At 56.1% G+C, this 20,516-nt stretch overlaps 3 protein-coding genes across 6 annotated transcripts; 2 read left to right on the forward strand and 1 right to left on the reverse strand.

The window, feature by feature from the left end:
* Positions 1-1,763: 1,763 nt before the first annotated feature.
* Positions 1,764-3,575, forward strand: ID3 (inhibitor of DNA binding 3). Its single transcript, XM_021534899.4, has 3 exons — positions 1,764-2,280; positions 2,482-2,553; positions 3,026-3,575. The coding sequence occupies exons 1-2, from the start codon at positions 1,960-1,962 to the stop codon at positions 2,536-2,538; spliced, it is 378 nt and encodes a 125-aa protein (XP_021390574.1). The 5' UTR covers positions 1,764-1,959; the 3' UTR covers positions 2,539-2,553; positions 3,026-3,575.
* LOC110472900 (uncharacterized) lies at positions 3,284-6,422 on the reverse strand. Of its 3 annotated transcripts, none has more exons than XR_014949887.1 (4): positions 5,789-6,422; positions 5,676-5,714; positions 5,349-5,489; positions 3,284-4,745 (listed from the first exon to the last, which is right to left on the reverse strand). XR_014949887.1 is itself a non-coding variant. In XM_085559464.1 (3 exons), exons 1-3 carry the CDS (start codon positions 6,316-6,318, stop codon positions 5,462-5,464), a joined length of 597 nt encoding a protein of 198 aa, XP_085415590.1. In that variant the 5' UTR covers positions 6,319-6,422; the 3' UTR covers positions 4,235-5,461. The 3 variants fall into 3 exon arrangements, 1 of the variants encoding a protein (XP_085415590.1); XR_014949886.1 differs by having other exon boundaries at positions 4,980-5,489; XM_085559464.1 differs by having other exon boundaries at positions 4,235-5,489.
* A 3,411-nt stretch (positions 6,423-9,833) lies between these two features.
* On the forward strand, positions 9,834-18,427 carry LOC110472901 (transcription factor E2F2). 2 transcript variants are annotated; one of them, XM_031506770.3, is made up of 6 exons: positions 9,834-10,496; positions 15,469-15,556; positions 15,913-16,132; positions 16,221-16,379; positions 16,546-16,660; positions 16,900-18,427. In XM_031506770.3, the coding sequence occupies exons 1-6, from the start codon at positions 10,203-10,205 to the stop codon at positions 17,383-17,385; spliced, it is 1,362 nt and encodes a 453-aa protein (XP_031362630.3). In that variant the 5' UTR covers positions 9,834-10,202; the 3' UTR covers positions 17,386-18,427. The 2 variants fall into 2 exon arrangements, with proteins under 2 accessions (XP_031362630.3, XP_085415588.1); XM_085559462.1 differs by lacking the exon at positions 9,834-10,496 and having other exon boundaries at positions 15,471-15,570.
* Positions 18,428-20,516: the final 2,089 nt, after the last annotated feature.

A 20,516-nucleotide genomic window follows, 5' to 3' on the forward strand; every position in this document is an offset into this window, starting at 1 on the left:
CCCCCCCCGCCCCCCGCCATCCCTTGGGAAATGAGAGGGGGTGTATGGGAATAAGCAGAGGCTGTACACTGCTGTTTTGTATTGAGGGGAAGTCATAAGAAGGATTCAGGTGGTGGTCTGAAAAGAGTTTCTAAATGTTTTGTAAACATTTTAAAACTCGGTGTTAATTCCATTAAGTTTTACATTTACCATGTATTTTTAAAATATATTTAATTCTTTTTAATTATTTTATAACTTTATTTTGTTCTTTTTTTTTTTTTTTTTTTTTGGGGGGGGGGGGTGTTGGTTGTTTGCTCTTGCCCCAAAACAGGTTACTGAGGGTGGTAATTATGTCTTCTCAAGCTGCTATCCTTTACACAGAGGTGATTTCCCAGGAAATTCATAACGAGTTGGGGGGGGCGGGGGGGGGGGAGGGGAGAGAAAAATAAAAAGTACAAAAATAATCCAACCACAAAGAGCGTTGGATGCCGCTTTCAAGTTTTTTTTTGTTGAGCAGCTCATGGCTTGGGGGAGATGTGGGGAGGAGGGGTGCCCTCCAGCCTGCAGTCCCCAGACCCCTTTGTGGGGGGTGGACATTAACCCCAGCATTACCAAACTGGGATTTGGGCAGATCTAGAATAAATCACTACCGTGGGCAGGAGTAATTTGGTCCAGGTGCCTGTACCCTCACCCCCTGCCCCCCTCATTAGCTGGGACCCCTGAGCCGAGCAGGGTCCCAGACTGCCTCCCTCCAATGTTCTTGGCTGTAACATTCCCTTCCTGCACTTTCATAACCAAGCCCCCACAACACCCCCCATAACTAAATCCCACCAAGGTCAATATTTGGGGAAGAGAGAGGATTTCCCCTTGGGCTCATCCAGATTCACTATCTGGGTGTTGCAGGGCTGCTGCTACTGCAGGACCCCTCCATGTGCCACCTGCTGCGGTGACATTCACCTGGGACCTCAGATCATTCCAGCTTTGGGCTTTTTCTATGGACATTCTCTGATTCTGTAAGTTTTAAGGCAGCGATGGTTCAGAAGGGTAGTTTCCTTCATATCTTGCTCCCCCCCACCAAGCCAATCACTTCTGCTGGGATAACCCCTTTGCCTATAAATCTCCTCTCCCACCTCCAAAATAAAAAACCTTCCAGGCCTCTCACAGGCACTGACCTAAATCTGGTTTCTCCATCGTAACCTCAGTTTTACCGCAATTAATTTTTTTCTGCTGGTCACAAGATAATTCCTGACGCCAGAAAGTCTGGAGGTCAGATGAGAAGCGGATCGAGGAAAAGGGCGGCACTAATTTCCTTGAAACAGGGCGTTTGGGAGGTGGGAAACCCCATCGCCCTGTGTAAAAATAGGGGGAATTCACTGGGAAGGGGAGTGGGACAGTTAGGGGGTGCTAGGGTGTTGAAGGGGTATGGGGGGGATAATCCCCAAGACGTCTGGGGGGGGTCTGGCCAATGGGGAGGAGGACTTTCGTGGTCCTGTCATCCCCCGTCGGGCCACCCTGGCCATCAAGGGTCAATCTGGGGGGCTGGGGACGGGGGAGGAGTGAGGTAGTGGGGGCTTAAGACGGGTTTAAGACTTCATTTACGTGTAGGGGCGGAGTTTGATGCTTCATTGACACTCGGAGGCGGGGTTTAGGGCTTCGTTTACATAAAAGGGAAGAGATTAATGGTTATTTTACATAAAAGGGGGTTGTGTTGTTCATAATTTGCATATAGTGGGCGCGGTCAAGTGGCGCTGCCTAGATAAAGGCGGTGCGTGTGCTTCCCCCTCGTTCCCAAACTCTCCCCGATCTTCTAGCGAAGTACGGAAGTTTGGGGTCCGGAGGGTGCGAGTTAAAGCTCTCAGAGCTGCCCTCTTTGGCGGTCTGGTGCTCAGAGGTCCCAGCAAAACCCCCGCTGCCGCGACAGCCCCTGAGGCTCCTAGGCATCCCCCCGTCCTGCATCTCCAGACCTGCTCTGAGCCCACCATGAAAGCCATCAGTCCGGTGCGCTCCGTCCGGAGCTGCTACGAGGCCGTTTGCTGCCTCTCGGAGCAGAGTTTGGCCATCGCCCGGGGCAGCCACAACAAGAGCCCGGCCTTGGAAGAGCCCATGAACTTGCTCTACGATATGAACGACTGCTATTCCAAATTGCGGGAGCTGGTGCCGGGCATCCCTCAAGGCACCAAGGTGAGCCAGGTGGAGATCCTGCAGCACGTCATAGACTACATCTTCGACCTCCAGATCGTACTGGAGGAGGTGTCCAAGGGCCGCGATCCCTCCTCCGAGGCCACCCTACTTTCCCTTAAGGTAAGGGTCTCTTCGGATTGGGAGCTCGGTATCTCGATTGGGGGAGAGAGGATGTGTTAGGTTGGAGGTGATAACAAGTCGGGGCAGGGGTGCTGCTGGGTCCCCGAGTGTGTTGGTGGGTCCTGTCACGGTGGGGAATGGGGAGGACTGGGGACCACCAGCCGCCGGGGTGAATTTAAGCCCTGTTCTTTCTCTCCGCAGGCGGCTGAACTCGCCTCAGAACTCCGCACCAAAGACGAGAGAAGTTTGTGTCACTAACGCTACTTCCACCAGGTGAGTGTCGCCCCCAATTACCACCGCCACCACCATCCACAGCCCAGTCCTCCCCATATGCCCACACCCCAGGTGGCATCTCGGGGCCCCCTCCTGCCCTCCAGTATCAAAATCCCCCGGGGACCGACCCCCAGCAACCTATGCTCCCCTCTCCCTAATTTCCCATCGCACCCCAGTTTTTTCCCACCCGCACCTCAGTCGACCTCCCCGACCCACCATCGATACTGATCCAAATAACGCAGACCGGTGCTCCCCCTTTCTCTTACCTGAACCCCAGTCCCAGCCAGCACCAGCCCACCCCCAGCACCTCCAGGCGGGAGCTAGATACAGTCCCCGAAGAACTTAGTTTCCTGGCTCCCAACCTCTCTTCCCAAATTTCCAATCCAACTCCACTTACCACCACACTAATTACCACTATTATTTTTTTCTCTTCCCTCCCCCCTCTGTTCTCTCACCTCCCGGTGCCAATTAGCAAACAGGGCAGCGAGTGTCGGTTCCTGGTTCGTTATCAGCCGGAGGTAAATAGCAGCTTCCTCCGTGGCGCCAGGCTGTCTGCGACCTACCGGCCCCCGCATCGCCTGCCCCGGGCCCAGGCACCGCGAGTGGGGAGCGGCTGGTTCCGACCCCCCTAGCCTTCCACTGCCAGCATCCCACCCACGGAGCTCAGCATCCCAGCTTGGGACCCGAATTCACATGAGAGATATTTTTAATGATAGACTGATGATGAAGCGCAGGTTGTCTGTATATTTTTGGATTATAGCAGCGAGTCCTTTTTTTTAAAGGTGTTTAATGAGATGGCGGGGTGGGAATTAGGGGGCTTTGTGGAGGGGGGACAAACATCTTCGATTATGAACTAAACTCTGGGGCTGTGGCCTCGTGTATTGTGGAGCTCTATACTAGAGTATAACTTTTTGTACCTTTTGTGCAGGAAGGTGATTTTCTGCGAACATGCCTTGTACTTGCTTTATAAACTTTTTATAAAAGTTACCATTTTTGCATAATAAAAGTCAATATAATTTTGATTGGTTTTTATCCTTCATCGCTGGGATGGAGGGAGCTGGGGTGCACCTCTGAGTGGGAAAACCCCCTGGGCAGTGGGAGCCTCCCAGACTTCGATGGGAACTTCTAGGGTTACTGCAGGAATCTCCTTAATTGTGTAATAGAAATGTCAGCTCAGGTATGGGAGGAATTAACCCTGAGCTGCCAGCTATTTTGTGTGCTGCTGTGCTCATCTGATACGGAAGGAGTGAAGACGAGATGCTGAGCCCCGGGGACCATCTAGAGGTGTAGCTGGAGCCCTGGGAAGGAGGGAAAAACACACTTTTTTCCACTTTTAGCCATGTGGAAATGAGCTGATAGGTGCCCTGATGCTGGATTTGAGCTGCTCCGCCAGGATATACTCCATAGGGGTAGAGGAGTTTCTGGACTGCTTTTGCTGCCCCAGGTAGTATTGAGAGAGCAGTCCCTGCTTGGCCTGATCTCCTTGGAGTCAACACTGCAGGGAAGAGGTGTTGGGAGCAAAAATGCTTTTCCCTTCCCTTGGGTAATGCTGCGGTTTCCCTTTGGCCTAGGTGCAGAACAGATGTGACCCCGGGCTGGCTCAGCTGTGGAGCCCAGATCATGCTCCCTGGGGAAGGTGCTGGCCTGCCTAGGATGAAGTTAAATTGACTTCACCCCCACCTGTAGCACCATCATCTTTATTCCCTGTGCTTGGCTCTGGTTTTGCTGCCATGGGCTTAGCCAGGCATGATGAGGGTTCTGCCCCGTGGCATTGGGGTGTCCCTAGGGTGCTGCAGCATCCAGGGGTGCTGGGTTAAAGGCTGCATAATGGGAACAGGAGGAGGGAGAAGACACAAGGGTCTCGGAGCACAGAGTGATACAAAGCTTCACCCACACACACTTCAGCCTCTATCCCAATGACAGAGAACAGGAGCTTGGGGTGCAGCTAGCACCTGCCAAATGCATCTTGTCCATGGGCATTTCCACAGAGAAAAGCAGCACGTGGAGCTTCCAAAAAGCACCACCCGGTACAACTGGATCACCAGCCCCTGGGAACTTTCCTCCCTCCCCCCAGCTTGATGTGCCCAGGGCAGGGTATCCTCTGGCACCTCTGGGTGGGGTAGGATGCAGTGACACGGGCTGTCCGGCACGGTGAGAGGCAGGTGAAGGTGTCCATCCAGAAACCACTGCATCTGGAAACAGAACTGCTGTTATGGTCACAGCTAAAAATAAAGTTTTTCCATCTCCATTGGCTTTTGGCTCTGAAGGAAAAAGCAAGAGGTGGGTTAGGGGTGAGTGTCCCCACATTCACCCCGGTGTCATGGTCCTCCAGCTGTGCCAGTGCTGAAGTGCCAAAGGGAATTAAGTGGGATGGGTGGGAAAAGCATCCTAGGCATTAGCCAGGGGACAGGGATGAGTCTCGGTACCTGGAAGGTGGAGCTTCTTGCAGTGTGAGCACTCCGTCCCAGGTCCTAATGGGTCCCTCATCAGAGATAATGGTGGTGGAAATCCTGGACTCGTGGGAGCACTAATGAGCCTACTTTGGGACTGGAGTTACTTGGAGAAGTGGGGCTAGGCACTGATGGGGTGGGAAAAACCAGTCCTGCTGGGGCTTTTTGGATGGAAAGGACACTGGGGAGGTGGAGCGGGACTCCAGCCCCCGGGGAGTGGAGGTGAACCGTGACCCTGTCCCCTCTCAGGGATCAGGGCAGGGGATTCCCGAGGCCAGGGGTTGTCGGGGTTCGGTAGGCTGTAGCTTCGGCTCTAGTTCCCAAGAAGCCTCCCAGGGCCGCTACCTCCTCCCCCGTGGTGGATGGATCCCGGCGTCTTGCCCAGAGCAGCCACCCCGACATTCCCAGACTCTGGCACAAGCCTTGTTCAGACCTCACTGGCTCCCTGGACTGGGTCGTCAGTTGCCAGTGCTTTCTTTGAAACCCCTGTTAAACAAAAAAAAAAAAAAAAAAAAAAAAAAAAAAAAAAAAAGAGGAAACCCTCCACAACTAAAATAACTAAAATAACTGCTGGGACTGGAATTTACCTCAGGGGGCTGATGAGATGATTTACCCCGTGGGGCAGATGGGATTTACCTCGGGGAGAAGATTTACCCCATGCAGCAGATTTACCTTGGCTGTTGTGGGATGCCGATGCTTTCCTGGAAAACCCTGATTTAAAAAAAATAAGTAAAGAAAACGGGAAAAACACGCAGCTAAAAATAGCCACAGGGGCCGAGATTTACCTCAGGGAGAACAGCTGGAACGAGAAAAATGCTCCTGGCGGAGTAAGTCCGGCGTTACTTTTACCACCCCAGCTACACTGCAGGGGTGCAGAAAAGGGGGTGAAGAGGGGATAAACTAATCCCGGGGAGGAGGAGTGGTGAAGGTCGAGCGCGGCCCCGCTGCGGTGCCGGTGGCCCGGGATCCGGCTCGTTCGCCTCTTGGCAAGCGCCGCAGTCTGATGCAATCGCTGCGCTGACTGAGGCGGCGGTTCCCACCTGTATTTGCCATTGTGTGCCCGGAGCTGTTTGCAGGTGTTTGCTGGCGCCGCGCTGTCTGAGCCGCGCTTCCCTCCTCCTCCTCCTCCTCCTCCTCCTCCTCCTCCTCCTCCTCCTCCTCCTCCCGCTGCTGCCCCGGCCAAGGCCGGGCCCCCCGGCCCGGCTCCGCGCCAGCCGCTGACACAGATGCTGCGCGCACACGCGTGACCTTGGCCAGGCGCGCTCACGCACGGAGGGAGCTTCTGGCCGCTGGGCGTGGGTGTGCACACGCACATGTGTACTCACATACACCCACTGACACGTGTGGTATGAGCATATTCACGTGTGTGTGCATGTACACACGCATGACCGTGCATTTGCACACACCTGTGTGCACTTACACACGTGTTTACAAACAGTGACACGTGCACGTTCACACGGGCAGATATGCATACATGACTGTGTTCAGTTACACACAGCTATCTGCACTCACACATGTGTGTTCACATGCTGATACGTGTCCGGGCACGCTCACACGCATGCATGCATTTACACCCATGCCCACATATACTTACAATATGCCTACAGGCACTGACACCGGTCTGTGCACACTTAAAATACATGCACACATATGAATGTGGTGTGTGCATGCATACATGCCTGTGTGCACTTACACACGTGTGCATGTATGCACAGGAGGGCTCATCCTGCAAACCAACCTGTGTAGGGCCTCAGCACGCCCTTGGTTGGGACTCCCAGAGATGCTGCGGAATCAGAGAAAGCTATTCCTGCTCCCTCCCCACCCCCGTGGAGACCATCCTACGTCGTGGTAGCCAACTCGCTTGTTCCTGTCAGCCCGTGTCTCCCCTCTCCCACAGCATCGGGGCTTTGTCCCACGGTGGGACAGAGGCTCCACGCACGTCCCAAAACCCGCAGGGGACGACGTGGGGTGGAGCCGGAGTGGTACGGGCTCCGCGGCCGCGACTCGCTGCTGCCGTCTCCAGGACAGAGGAAGAAGAGCCCGGCTCAGCGGAAAGGTTCTCCCTTCGGGAAGAACTGGGATTTCAGATTTCCTCTGGTGTACCCTTGGAAACGACCAGGATTTCCCCCGATGCCTATTCCGGCAACAATGGGGATGTCCTCTGGCGTTCCCCTTGTGAAGGACCAGGACCTTCTCCGGTGCCCTTCCAGACGGGACTGGGACCTCCTCTGTTGCTCCCATTCCAGGCATAGGAATGTGTGACATTGGGCTGTGGAGGCTGCTGGCTACCTGTGGCCCATCACAGGCACCCGGGACAGTTGTTCCTCCCATCCTGGGCGGAGCCATACGGCATCAGCGCCCCTTGTACCCCTCTCTCCTGGGGATGTTCCTTGGGGAGGAGCATTACGGGATGGGATCTCATTTGAGGTCCACAGCCCAGCTTCAGCCCCCTGCTTCTGGGGTATAGTCAACCTCCTCCATGTGCTCTACATCCTGATGAGGTCCCTCATCTCCAAGCTGAATATGCAAAAGATTTTCCAGATCCTGAGGTGAGCAATGGTGTGGGGGCTGTACTCCTAAGCTTCTGGTGGTGCCTTCATGGTTTGGGCAGAGATGCAGTGGCCCGGGTGTAGTGGCACTATTCCATGTGCTGAATCTGCACTGAGAAAAGCAATATCATTACTTGTTCTTCGCCATCAGCTGTTCACCCTGCTTTTGGGGTGCAGTTCAGACCCTCCCAAGACCCTCAGGGAAGAAGCTAGGAGGGGTCTCCTGGCTCCTCCTCCCACTATGGCCAGCACAGTGATGGGCTCTCTTGCTTTGCTCCAGGGTGAGGAGGCTGGAGGGATGCTGATCAAGGGGCTGAGAGGGATGCTTCAGGCCATCCACTAAGTCATCCCACACCTCTGCAACATCACAGAATGAGATGGTCTCTAAGGTCCTTTCCAATCCAAACCCCTCTGGCTTGTAGGGTGGAAGCTGGTGCATGGTCTGCCCTTCTGGACACCTTGGTGTCAAAGGAAGACACAAGTCTGTGTCTTGTGGTATGGGAGAGAACTTTGCTGGTGGAAAGCCATGGCTGGAAAGGCTGGAAAAGGCTTATTGAGCAAATATTAGGTAGTGGGAAACACACCCTTGACTCCTCCCTCAGCTGTCCCTCCGCACAACTGAGGGGATGAGAGCCAACAAGTTTTCCCACCTTCTGGGTTAGCCCTTACCCTAGTGAGGTCACACTAACAACATGTGGGGATGTCACTCTGCTTTGTCCAAACTGGAGGAGTTCAGGACACAAGCTGCCAGGCCCTCCCCGTACTCCAATGTCCTTATCCCAAGGGTCACCCACTGGAGCGAGCCCAAGTCAGGCAATTGACACAAATTTATCCACTCTGCTGGGCATGGCCTTGTCTTTGTGCACTGGGATGGAGACAGCAGTTGCCTTCTTCCCACAGAGAGGAAGAAGAAGGTCTGGGTGGATTGATTTGCCAGGTTCTGCCACACTCCTGGCACAGGGGTTGCCCAGCTGGGGTAGCATCGCTGCTGCCAGGCCTTTTGTTCTGCCTCAAAGTCTCACAGGGTGGGAAGCAAATGTCTACCCTTTATCCAAGGCTCCTGGCATACTTCTGGGTGTCTCTCCCAGCTGAGTTGGAGTCTGGAGGTCTGGTGTCCTTCCTCATCCACAGCAGAGGCCATCTGTCTGTATTCCAATTAGGCTTATTCACACGAAAGTCCACCTCTGCACATGATTATCCTTATCCCAGACCTGAGCATGGAGTTGGCTCTTCCTGAAGAGGAGAGTGATGGTGAGAACCATGGGGAGCAATGAATGGACAGAGGCAACTAGGGAATGGAGAGGAATCAGGGAATGGAGAGGAACCAAGGGATAGAGACGAACAAGGTGATGGAGAGGAGCCAAGGGACAAAGAGAAAGCAACTGCTGTGGCTTGGTGGCTTCAGCAAAATTAAACCCTGGCCTGTCTCAGTGGCTGTGGTGGCCTTTTACTGGTGCCAGTAAGGGTCAGAGTTGCCCTTGTTCAGGGGTTTGCCATTGCCTTGATGATTCCTGTTACTGCTGCACTCTGAAATACCCAGGCTAGCTTGGGTGCCCTTATCCCCTTTTTCTCCCTCCACTCTGCTGGAAAGACCTGGTGCATTCCAAGGACATGTGTGGGATGCATGTAGAGCAATGGGTGGCAGGTTGAATGAACTACGAATGAACCAAGGGCCAAATCTCCTCATGCTGACCCCTCTGAGATCCCTGCCCTCCCCCAACAGCACTGTCCCCTGTCTGCAGGGTGGGGAGGTGCCAGACAGCCTCTGGCTGGTGGAGGCCAAAATTTTTTTTTTAAATAGATGCATCTCCCTCTCCCTTGCTGTAACTGGGGATAGGGGTGGGGGAATGATGGGAAGGGTGGGATGAGGATGATGAGGACTGGGGCGTGATGAAGATAAAAGGATGATGAGGAATGCGGGATGGCGGGGTTGGAGAGTCACAGCCCCCAGGCTAGGCCCCACCAGATTGATATGGGGGGGTATCTTCTAAAAAATAAGTAGTGATAATACATAACGATAATAAACAAGTAACAATAATAGATAGTCCGGATCCCCAACACAAAAGCCCTCCAACCCTAAAACAGACGCCCTACCCCCGGCAGGTGGTCTCCAGAAGGACCCTCCCCTTATTTGCATAAGAGAACCCGCCCACCGCTCCCGGCGCGGCGCTCCCGGCCGCAGCGATGGGCGGGGCCAGGGCGGCGGCAGCCAATCAGCACGCGGCGTTTTCCGCGGGAATTCCGAATTTCGCGGCATGGGTTTTGGCGCTTAAAAAAAAACCGGAAAAAAAAAAAAAAAAGAAGAAGAAAAGAAGAGCTCGGGGCCGGGCGCGATCGGGCGGGAGTGGAGCCGGGCACGGGGGTCCCGGCCCAGGCGGGGCCGCTCTCCGGTCGCCCCGGCCCCATACGGGCCCAGTGCGGCAGATTTTTGGGGCCAAAAGCGAATTTTCCACGGTTTTCGGCGGTATCGCCACCGCGTTCTTCTTTTTTCGGGGGGAATCTGGGGACCGGCCGGTGTCACCGCCTGCCGGAACGCCTCCCCACTCTCCCAAAATGCCACGGCTGAGACTGTGACCCCACTCCCGGCTACGGAATCGCGGGGTGCTTCTTACCCCCTCCCCGGGCCGGGCTTCTCAGAAAGGACTTTGCAATGCTGCGGCTCCCCAGGGGAGTGTCCCCCGCCCCGGGGAGGGGGGGTACCGCCCTCCCGCCCCCCCCTCCCCACCCTCCCCACCAACGCCCGAAGAAGGTCATGGCAGTGATGGTCTCCTGTGATCCGGGGGCTTCCAGCCTGGGTACCCCCCCGTTATCCACTGGCTGTTTCGCCCAAGTCAACACGCCAGCGGCTGTCAGCGCCCCCGCTTCACAGGGCAGGTGCCTCTGTGACACCCCCCAAGGCCCCGAGCTCAGGACCCTCTGTTCAGCCTCGGCGGGGCGGCTGCCGGTAAGATATCTGCATCCCGTCTCTTCCTCGGGTATTGCTTCGGGGGCACGGGAGGCTGGGGATGGTGCTGGGTGGGGAGCAAAGGGTGGGTGTACAGCATGTACATCCGCCTCCCATATTTTGCAGTTTACATTGGAGCCTGCACCCTCTAATGTGTCTTTCTGGGAGTGGGGGAGGGTGAGGTCTGAAATCAGAAGTCGCAGTGAAATGGCTCAGATGTTTCTCAACTTCCCTTCGCCCCTGCGTGCCCGCGGCTCCAGCTTCCTCTTTTTGGCTTTTTTCGGCCTCATTTCCTCTCTCCAGCTTGCAGAAAGTCCAGGTTGTGCCTCAACACCCGGTCAGCAATCCCAGGCCCTTTGAGAAGCCCTTTCTATGGTGGGGAAATGAGGAATGAGTACAGGCAGAGCCCCTGCCTGCTCTGGGTGGGGGGCACCCCCCCTGCCCACTGGCTCTCCCCACTTTGGGGCTGTGACCCATCACCCGGGGAGGTGAGGTGACAGGAACAGGGCGCTATCTAACCTTTGTTTCTTCCCGTGCTACAGTGGTGCTGGCGATAGCTGTTTTTAGGGGAGGGGGTCTCATCCACCATGGATCACCTCAAGGATTTATAGCTCAGACCCTGATGCTGGGAGTTGTGTAGAGGGTTGCTGTCCCATATGCCTGCCGCCAAGCTGCGGGGTCACGGCTCTGTTTATAAAGCCCAACACTAAGCTACAAAGCTAGCCCTAGCAGAGAAAGTGAGGCACAAGTCGGGCACTGGCCCCATGCCCACTGTCAGGGCACACAGGAAGCTCTACCCAGCCTGTCCCTGCTCCTGGAGGAGTCGGCAGTGGCGGCGGCCCTGCCAGCAGCTGGCATTTAATTCCTGCCTGCTTTAGCCTGGGCACACATCCAGCCCTCACTGTGAGCCTCTGTTTTCCTCAGTCCTGGGAGGGATCCCAGACCCTGCTAACACTGATTTAGTGTTCCCAAAGCTTAATTTATTTATTTATTCCTCTCCTCCCCACTCCCCCCCTTCCCAATCCCTGATGCCTGGTGCCAGCTGGGGACATTGCCACTGCAGAGGGAGAGGGAGTCTCTTTGCTTCCTCCTTTGTGCCATGGTTGGGGGGCTGGATGCGGCTATTTAGAGTCCCATCCTGGGGACTTTGGGACCACCTGTCTCCTCTCCAGCCTCTTTGTCTCCGAACCACATGATACATCCTGCACTTCCAGGATCTGTTGTTTAAGAAGACACCATCATTGCTACCTTTCCCTTAAAAACACCCCACAGACTCCCAGTACCATTTCTGTGGATGTGCAGAGCTGTTTTTGGGCTAGTGGCCCCTTTGTCATCATCATCATCATCATCACCCACTCCAGTGCTCAGGGTCCCCTAAATGTGGCTGCAGAGGTGAGGTGGGGGGGGAAGTCTTATGTTACACCTGGGGACATGAAGTGTTATAAAAAGATAGCATGAAGTGCTTGTCCTTAAGTGACATCTGGGATTAAGAGGTTTTGGGCTAACGGCCTCTTTGTCATTACCACCCTCATCACCCACACAAGGAGATGTTCTGCATTCTGCTGCCTGCAACCGTCCCTTGAACAGGGTCTGCAGGCTCATGTGACAGCTGAGGACATGACTTGCTCCTCTCTTCCCCCCTTGGTGGCTTGCAAGAGGCATTCCCACCTCTCCCCATTTCCCGCTGCCATTATCCCATTCGTGGTGCTGAAGATATTAATTATTTCCAGCCCTGGTATGGCACTTGCAGCCCTGACAGCTGGGGTTCCTGCCGCACACACCCTGTTTATGGCACAACCTTTGTGTGCAGAGCAGAGGCAATCAGATACCAGCGTTTCCTCCCAGTTCCCAAGCAGGGCAATTGTGGCCGCTCCTACCAGCTTTGTGCCACATGAGTGATCTGAGATCACATGGAGGAGCCTATCAGCCTGCGGGAAAGCAGAATGAGTTTTCTCTCACCATCCAAAAAAGCCTTAAATTTCCCATACTCTCCAATTTGAGGGTTCTGGAGTAATTAAATGTGTTTTCCTCCAGGGAAAAATGTGTATTTTGGAGTGGTTTTAGCCCACGCCAATCCCATCATCAGCATTTGCCCATCTATGGTCTCTATAGGGACTTACGACTAAGCAAGAGCACTGGAGGGAGGGGTGTTTCTGCCATGGGATCCCAGCTTCCCACCCTGAACAGGGACAAGAGTCCTCTGTGGTTCTGAATGAGCTGGCAGGGCTGAGCTGTCCATGCAAAGAGCACCCAAGACTGGCAGCCCCTGTGGGTGCTTGGTTATGGGAGAACCTGCTCAGCAGCACCCCAGATTCTACAGGGGTGACATAATCCCATCCCACCTTGATACCATCAAAGGGTTTTCTGCATGGGCAAAAGGGGGAATTTTGTGGGGAGGGTTAGTGATTGTAGGGAAGTAGTGATTGTGCTGCTGCCCTTGGAGAGGGGCTTGTTTGGCTATGGCTTTTAAAGCCAGCTCCTCTCTGCTGGGGAACATCTCCTGGGATGGGGCTATTGGAGGGGATGCAAATGTTGGCTGCACCCCAGAGTAGGAAGCAATACTTGGGGTGAGGCTACTGTCTTCCTCCCAGTGCAGGGTGGTCTCACTGTCTCCCAAATCTGGGATCAGCCTCCATTCCCCTGTCTGCATCTCGTGGACTACTAGCCCTCAGCCACCCCAAGGCAGTGCAGGCTGCACCTGTTGGGGTCTGACCCAACAGCCCCTTAGCACAAGCAAGCAGCAGGATCCTGGAGTGCCCCGTGGCTCCCGCCTGCTCCGAGTGCCCAGCCCCAGGCGCTGCGTTCCCACGCCCCCGTGGGGGCGGTGGGACTGGTAAAAGGGGGAAATAGGGGGAGCCCCATAAAAGGCCGGGCAGAGCCCAGGCAAGCCCAGAGAAGGCAGAGGATGCTGCTGAAAGGGAAGGTTGGCAGGAGGAGCTCTCTGCGGGGGGGCTGAGGGGTGCTCTGATGCTTGGGCTGGGTGCAGGGTGTAGCCCCTGGCTCCAGGGCTGGGCTCAGGGCTGCTTGGCAGACAGAGCTGGCAGGGGGCCCAGCCTACCCCCTCACTGCCTTATATACACCTGAAATTTTGGGGTCAAGCCTGATTTCCCACCCCCACCACCATATTGCAAGTAGATAGTGTGTTCCCACATCCTGGGGAGCCATGGCTGGGGGCTGGCACGTGGCGTGGGGTGGTCCTGCTATGTCCTGGGAAGGGGGTCTTTGGGTTTAGTCCCTGCTCCCCTACCTCCTGTGGTTCATCTCACACCCCCCTTCCCCCAGTGCTGGTAGGGTGCTGGCAGCCCCTCGCTGTGCCCCACTCAGCTGTTGTGTGCCTAATCCTGTCTGGCTCGGGGGATGGCAGCTGGGTCACAGGAGGGAGCCCCTTGTCCATTGTCCCTTGCTGGTGGGTGCCAGAACTCAGGGTCCTGCCGCTGTCTGAGCCCCCCACCCCCCAAAACTGCACCTGGGGAAGCAGAGGTCCCCTTTTATCCCCTCCTACACATGGGGAGGGGGGATTCGGGGGCTTTGGAGGTGTGTGGAAACACCAGGACTTGCCATGGGTTGCTCTGTGCCTCATTTTCCCCATTGCTTGGGGTAGGTGGGGTGCAGCTGATCTCCCTTACAGTGATGGGAACATACATTGGCCATGGCCATCCGTGCCAGAGAAGCAAGGGATACCGGGGGGGCAGGGTGATGCCGCCCTCCCATGCTGGCAGGTGGATGGGGTCTGACATGAGGCAGGTGTTTCCCATGCGCTTGGCATTCGCCGCTGTGGTGCCGGCAGCTCCGGGGCAGATCCGGGGGCACGAGGCTGGGGTTGGAGGCAAGTTCACTGGGAAAAACCTGCTCAGGGAAGGGTGGGAGGGAACAGATTCCCACAGGAGCTCAGGACCAACCTGGCTCCCTCGGGGGGAGGAAAACAGCCCCTGGCGCCTCTCCTGCCAGCCCCCTCGGATGGGAACGAGGCCGAGGTGCCCAACCCTTCCCTGCAAAGTGCGTTGTGCTCCCAAGGGAGCCGCCGTCGGAGCCGGCACAGGGACCTGGGTGCCATGTGGGATGTACTGGGGGGGACCCTGTGGGACAGCCCGGCTTGGGAGCAGGTACTGGTGGGGGGTTGGGATGGGGCTGGGGGGCTGCTTTTTGCTGCTGAGCCAAAGCATTCCTCCCACAAATCACCCTGTGCATGTTTGTGGGTGTGAAGGGGTCCTGGAGGATTTGTTTGCATTGATGAGGGGGGGGTGGCAGGGTTGGTGACACCCTCCAGTTCTCCTGTGAATTTACTCTGCTGCATTTTTCCCTGGGTCCCTTCTGTCCAAATGCTGCTCAGGGTTCCTTGCCGGGGGTTTCAAGGAGCTGCTTGCCCTGGTGAGGAGACAGCAGGAGCAGGCATGTTTTTCTTCCCTCCCAGAACCCAGCATATCTCTCACCACAGTTTCCCTCCATCTGGGTACATGTGTCCAGGGCATCCAGGCGTCCCACGGGGTGTGAACCTGGCTGGTCCCAGGTGTGCTGGTGGCAGCTGGGTGCCCTTGGCTGCCTCAACCATTACCCTGTGGGAGGGAGGAAATGAAATCCTGCACCCCAGTGGGCCAGATGGCAGGGTGGGAGGGTAAGAATCTGGCTTTGGAGCCACTGCATTCCCAGGGGTCAGCCTGTGGAGCCCTGCCAGGAGCTGGGGGTGAGGGGGAATCCCAGTGGGTTCCCTGTGACTGCCAGGGTGTTCAGGAAGTCATGGGGGTGACGGGACCCCTCATCTCCTCTCCATCCAGTTCTCCCAGTGGCCTCTCACATTGCTGGGTGCTGCTGTGCCCCTTCCCAGAAGGACTATTGCAACTGGATGAGCCTCTTGCAGGATTCCCCCACCCCAGGATGTGGCACCCAAGGCTTGGCTGATGGCCCAGGGGGGATCTGGGGAACTCAGAGGGATGTCTGGCTTGGCCACAATGCAGGGTTTTCTCTCATGCTCCAGGCCAAGAGGAAGCTGGACCTGGAGGGCCCCGAATTTCGCACGCCCAAGGGGAAGGGCTGGACACTGGGACAGGTCCCCAGCCCCAGGAGTAAGTGATGCGGGGTAAGATGGGGCAGGGGAAGCTGGGGGGAGCAGACCCCACTTCTCTTCCCTCTTAGAACCATGTCCCCTCTAGCACTACCTCATGTCACCTCCAGCCCATATCCCACACAAAGGAGAGCATGGGGAGGGTCTCTCAAGTCCATTCCAGTGATACCTCTGTCCCATGGACCTGGCCAAGGAGAGGATGGGGAGATCTCTTGTCTCCAACCCTATGTAATCTCTGTTCCAGATCTGGCACTAAAGAAAAGAAAACATGACATCTCATGTCTAGTCCCGCGTTACCTCCATCCCACATCCCAAATTAAGGAGAGTTGGTGTGGGGGGTCTCTTGTTTCCCCACAGCCCCCAGATCTCCTGGGGAGAAGACTCGCTACGACACCTCACTCGGGCTGCTCACCAAAAAATTCATCCGTTTGCTGAATGAGTCTCCCGACGGTGTTGTGGATCTGAACCAGGCTGCTGAGGTGCTGGAGGTCCAGAAACGTCGCATCTACGACATCACCAACGTACTGGAGGGCATCCAGCTCATCCGCAAGAAATCCAAGAACCACATCCAGTGGATGTAAGTGATGGGGCAGGGTGGGAGACACATGGCCTGGGGACATGTAGGCTGTGCTGTGCCATCATTCAGATGCCCTCTCCGTTGGCAGGGGGACGGGGATCTTTGAGGATGTAGCAACGGTGGTGAAGCAACAAGTGCTGCGTGGGGAACTGGCCGAACTGGCTAGGACAGAGAGGATGCTGGACCAGCTCATGCAGGACTGTGCCCTGCAGATCCAGCAGCTGGCTGACAATGAGACCAATCAGAGATATCCTTGCTGAGGGAGATGGGAGGGAGGGCAGGGTCTTGGTGGGCATCTCTCTGAGCCCCTTCTTCTCCAGTTGGATTCCCCTGGGCTTGGGGGTGTTTGGAGGGATGTGAGGGTTATGTCCTGCTTGCAGCCCCTCCTTTTCCTATACCTCATCCCTGTCCACGCTGGCATATGTCACCTACCAGGACCTTCGTGCCATCAGCAGCTTCCAGGAGCAGACAGTGATTGCTGTGAAGGCTCCCCCTGAGACACAGCTGGAGGTGCCAGACTTCAGCCAGGTGTGTGTGGGTGCTGCTGGATCCATGCCACACTTGATGGGTCCCTCTGAAGTGTCCCAAGGACACAGCTCAGCATGACCCTGGGTGGTTTTGGGGTGTCTCCATGGGGGTGTTTGACCCTGAGCTGGTCCTTCAAGGGTTGCAATGTCCCAACTGGATCCCTCATGGATTGGGGCTAGTGGAGTGGGATATGGGTGACCTTCTGGGTGCCTCTTCTGAGCCTTACTCTGCCCTCCCAGGAGAACTTCCAGCTTTACCTGAAGAGCACCAATGGCCCTATCGAGGTATACCTCTGCCCAGAGGAGATCACGGAGGAAAGCCCCACCAAGGACCACCCTGTTCCCTCTGCTGCCACCTCCCCACAGGACCACTCCATACCTCTTCGCCTGACGAACAGCACTCCATCAGCCACACAGCCAGCCCACCCCCTCTCCCAGAGCTGGGGGGGCACAGGAACTCCTCTCTCACCCCTATCTCTGCCCCTCCCCATTCAGGGGGGACCCAGCTCACTGCTGGAGATGGAGCCTGGGCTCCTAGGCTCCCCTGCCCATCTTCTGCAGCAGACAGAGGACCAGCTGCCCTGCACCCCTTCCCACCTGGACTTGGGACCCTTCATTACCTTCTCGCCCCCCTTGGAACAGGATGACTATCTCTGGGCACTTGAGGGTGAGGGTGTCACAGATCTCTTTGAGACATATGACCTGGGAGACCTGCTGAAGCACTGAGTGTCCCCCCAGTCCCCATTGCCTTTGTTCCCTCTGGCCACTTGTGTCCTGAGCATGTGGGATCTCTGTGGGGTGACTAGAGAGATTGGGTATGTTGGGGAGCAGGGTTTTCTGAGGATGGGGGAGAGAGGAGGCCTTGTGTTGCTCACTCTGTGTGGCTTCTCTGCACTGTCCTGGGTTGGTTGTCACCTCACTGGGCTCTGAGAGTGCCCTGTGATCCATCCAGGCCTGTTCCAGCATCCCCCAATAAATCCATGGGGCACCGACACTTCCCACCATAACCCCCCACCACTCTGGGGATGCTGGTGTACTGGGAGTGCCTTTGGGTGCCCCACATGAGTTAGGGGTGTCCTTGGGTGGCAGAGAAACTTCTGCCCAGAATGTGCTGTGTCATGGTTTGGGGTCAGTCCAGTTGCTCCTCAGTTAAACCGGTTCTTCATGGTCACAACAGGTCATTTCCAGTGGCATTTTCCCCGCCACGGCTGGAATATCCTTAAAATACCATTGAGGCAGCAAAGCTGAAGTTACCTTTGGGTGAGGGAAGCTCATGTGGCTCTGGCAAATCTCTGGCCAGGACATGGAGCCATATTCCCTGAGGGGCTGCAGCCCCTCTGCCCCAGTCCACACCAGCTCCCTTCAGCCTCTTGGAGTTACTGGTGCTGGCAGTATCAAAACTGGAATGTACTGGGAAGAGGTATTTCTGGGGGAGGCAATGACCTGCAGAGAGGGGCTTGGGAAACAGCTTGGGACAAGCCCTGGTACATGGGGTAGGATAGGGCTTTTAATTGTGCCATTCTTTACTAAATATCTGTAATTTTTGCAGTGTATTTATCCGGGTTTCCCCTTTGCTGTGGGGCTGTCAGGGCTGGGAGGGGTTGGATTTGTCAGTGGGTGTGTTTAAGTTGTCCTTCCTTGGGTTGTTGGTGCTCCTGTAGGTTGGCTCAGGAGATGGTGTGGGTGATAATATATTTTGGCCTGGAAAAAGTTGATATTTTTTGCTCATGTGGGGTTGAAATAAAATAAAATGTTGGAGTTTTAAAGGGCTATATTCCTCTAAGCAGCAAAATGTTGGAATGGTTTGGGTGGAGACAGGAGCTGAGCTGGTTTTGCTGTTGTTTCCATGGCCTGTTTAGGGGCTTTTAAACTCGCCAGCCTGCTCTGCAGGCACTTGTGGGGAAGGTGTTTGAGATGAAGTTTTGACTGGAGTGAGAAGAATGGGTCTGACCTGCTCAGATTGGTGATTTCCAGCCTAAATCTGCCTGGGATGAGCTTTTGCCTGAGCTAGAGCCTCTCCAACCAGGAGTGTGGGAAAAGCCAGGGCTGGGGGCCAGCTCCCTATGGATCTTGGGGCTGGATGGGCTTGGGCTTGTGCACCCCAATTTGGGGTCTGCAGAGCAAGTTCCTGGGGGAGCTGTGTCCATGTAAGGTCCTTCCCCATGTGTCACACATGACCTGGGGATGCCAGCAGTGCTGGTGGCAAAGTGATGGTCAGTGGTACAAGGGGATGTCCTGTGGCATGTGGTGGTGGGCAGTGGTACCCGAGTGATATCTGGTGGTATCCAGTGATGGCTGGTGGTACCTGATGTTCACTGGTACCAAATGATACCCGGTGGTACTCAGTGATGCCTGGTGGTACCTGGTGATGTCTCGAACCTGGGATCATGGCACATATTGGCATTGCATAATCTGGTGATGTGGAGGAGGAGGAGAGGCCCGGGCCAGGTGAGCGCGGCGAGGGGCACAGAGTCCGCATCCCCACGAGGATGAGTGTCCTACAGCGCGTAGCGGGATTTCCCTGTGCCCTTGGTGCCCCGCCCCGCAGCGCCCAGGCCAGCCAGGAGGTGGCAGGGCCACACCAGCCAAGGGACCGGAGGCACCGGGCAGGGGACGGGGCACCGGGGGCTGCCCGTCTGCCGAGGGGCTCCTATCCCGAATCCTCCTGCTCCACTCCTGCCTGGCTGCAGCCTTTTAACCCTCTGTCTGCCAGAGCCCTGCCGAGGGAGATGTCCTGGGAGCTCGGCAGATGTCGGGTCCCCCCAAACGGGGGGAGGACAGCCCAAACCGTGGGCTTGCCTACTTGCCGCTGCCAGAGGGATGGAATCCTTCAAGCGTAGCCGTTCACCCAAGGCTTGTGATGGCTCTTCCTGTACCCCAGTCCCTCTCAGCACCTCAGTAACAGCGTGTTAGAGGAGGGCTTGGGCTGGCCCTGGTTAGGCACAGACCTGAGTTTTACTGAGCCCCACTCCTGGCTCAGTAAAAGGGTCGAGAGTCTGATCCACCGTGGATGAGCGGTGCAAGGGGCATGGGGAGGGGTCTGCAAAGCCCCATTGCACCCATGTTGGCCTCTTGAATGGCAAACCAGCCCCAGTGAGGCTTTTTGCCCCTTTCTGTTTCAGTTTGTCACCAACCCCAGCCCTGCAGTTGGATTTGCTCTGTGTCTGTTCAACCTAATTGCCTGCTCCTGAGGTGTCCTGGCTTCCTCGTCCTCAGTGAAGAGCAAATAAACAGGAATGGGACACCAAATTCCATTGAGAGGTGGACCGAATGAGGGGACAGGAGAGGGAACAAAGAGGTCTCCTCCAGCAGGACAAAAAGACAAAGGCTCCAGTAGTTATCCCCTGTCCAAGGACTGTCCCCCCAGGGTCCTAAGGAGGGCAAGGTGGGGGTGACCACCAGTTAAACGGTGTTTGGAGTGGACTGGGCATAATCCTAAACTGCCACTGTGTGTGTCTCCATCTCCTATCAAGATGGGGAGAGGTGGTTGCCGGGGTTCCTGGGAGAGGTGAGTACTGGAGCGCTGAGGTGAGGTGGGTTCCGGGCAGAGATGGCTGCTGGAATCCCTGGGTGTTTAGGTTAGGTGGCTGCTGGGTGCCTCGGAATGCGGGGTATTGGCGTTAAGGGGGTGCTGGTGCCTGGGAAAGGTGGGTATTGGGGTTAGGGAGCTGCTGGGTGCCTGGGAAAGGTGGATATTGGGGTTAGGGAGCTGCTGGGTGCCTGGGAAAGGTGGGTATTGGGGTTAGGGAGCTGCTGGGTGCCTGGGAAAGGTGGGTATTGGGGTTAGGGAGCTGCTGGGTGCCTGGGAAAGGTGGCTGCCAAGGCAAGGCTGGGGGTGCGGATCCACCCGCACCGCA

Source organism: Lonchura striata, chromosome 23, assembly GCF_050655825.1.
Source record: "Lonchura striata isolate lonStrDom1 chromosome 23, ASM5065582v1, whole genome shotgun sequence".
Taxonomy (NCBI): domain Eukaryota; kingdom Metazoa; phylum Chordata; class Aves; order Passeriformes; family Estrildidae; genus Lonchura; species Lonchura striata.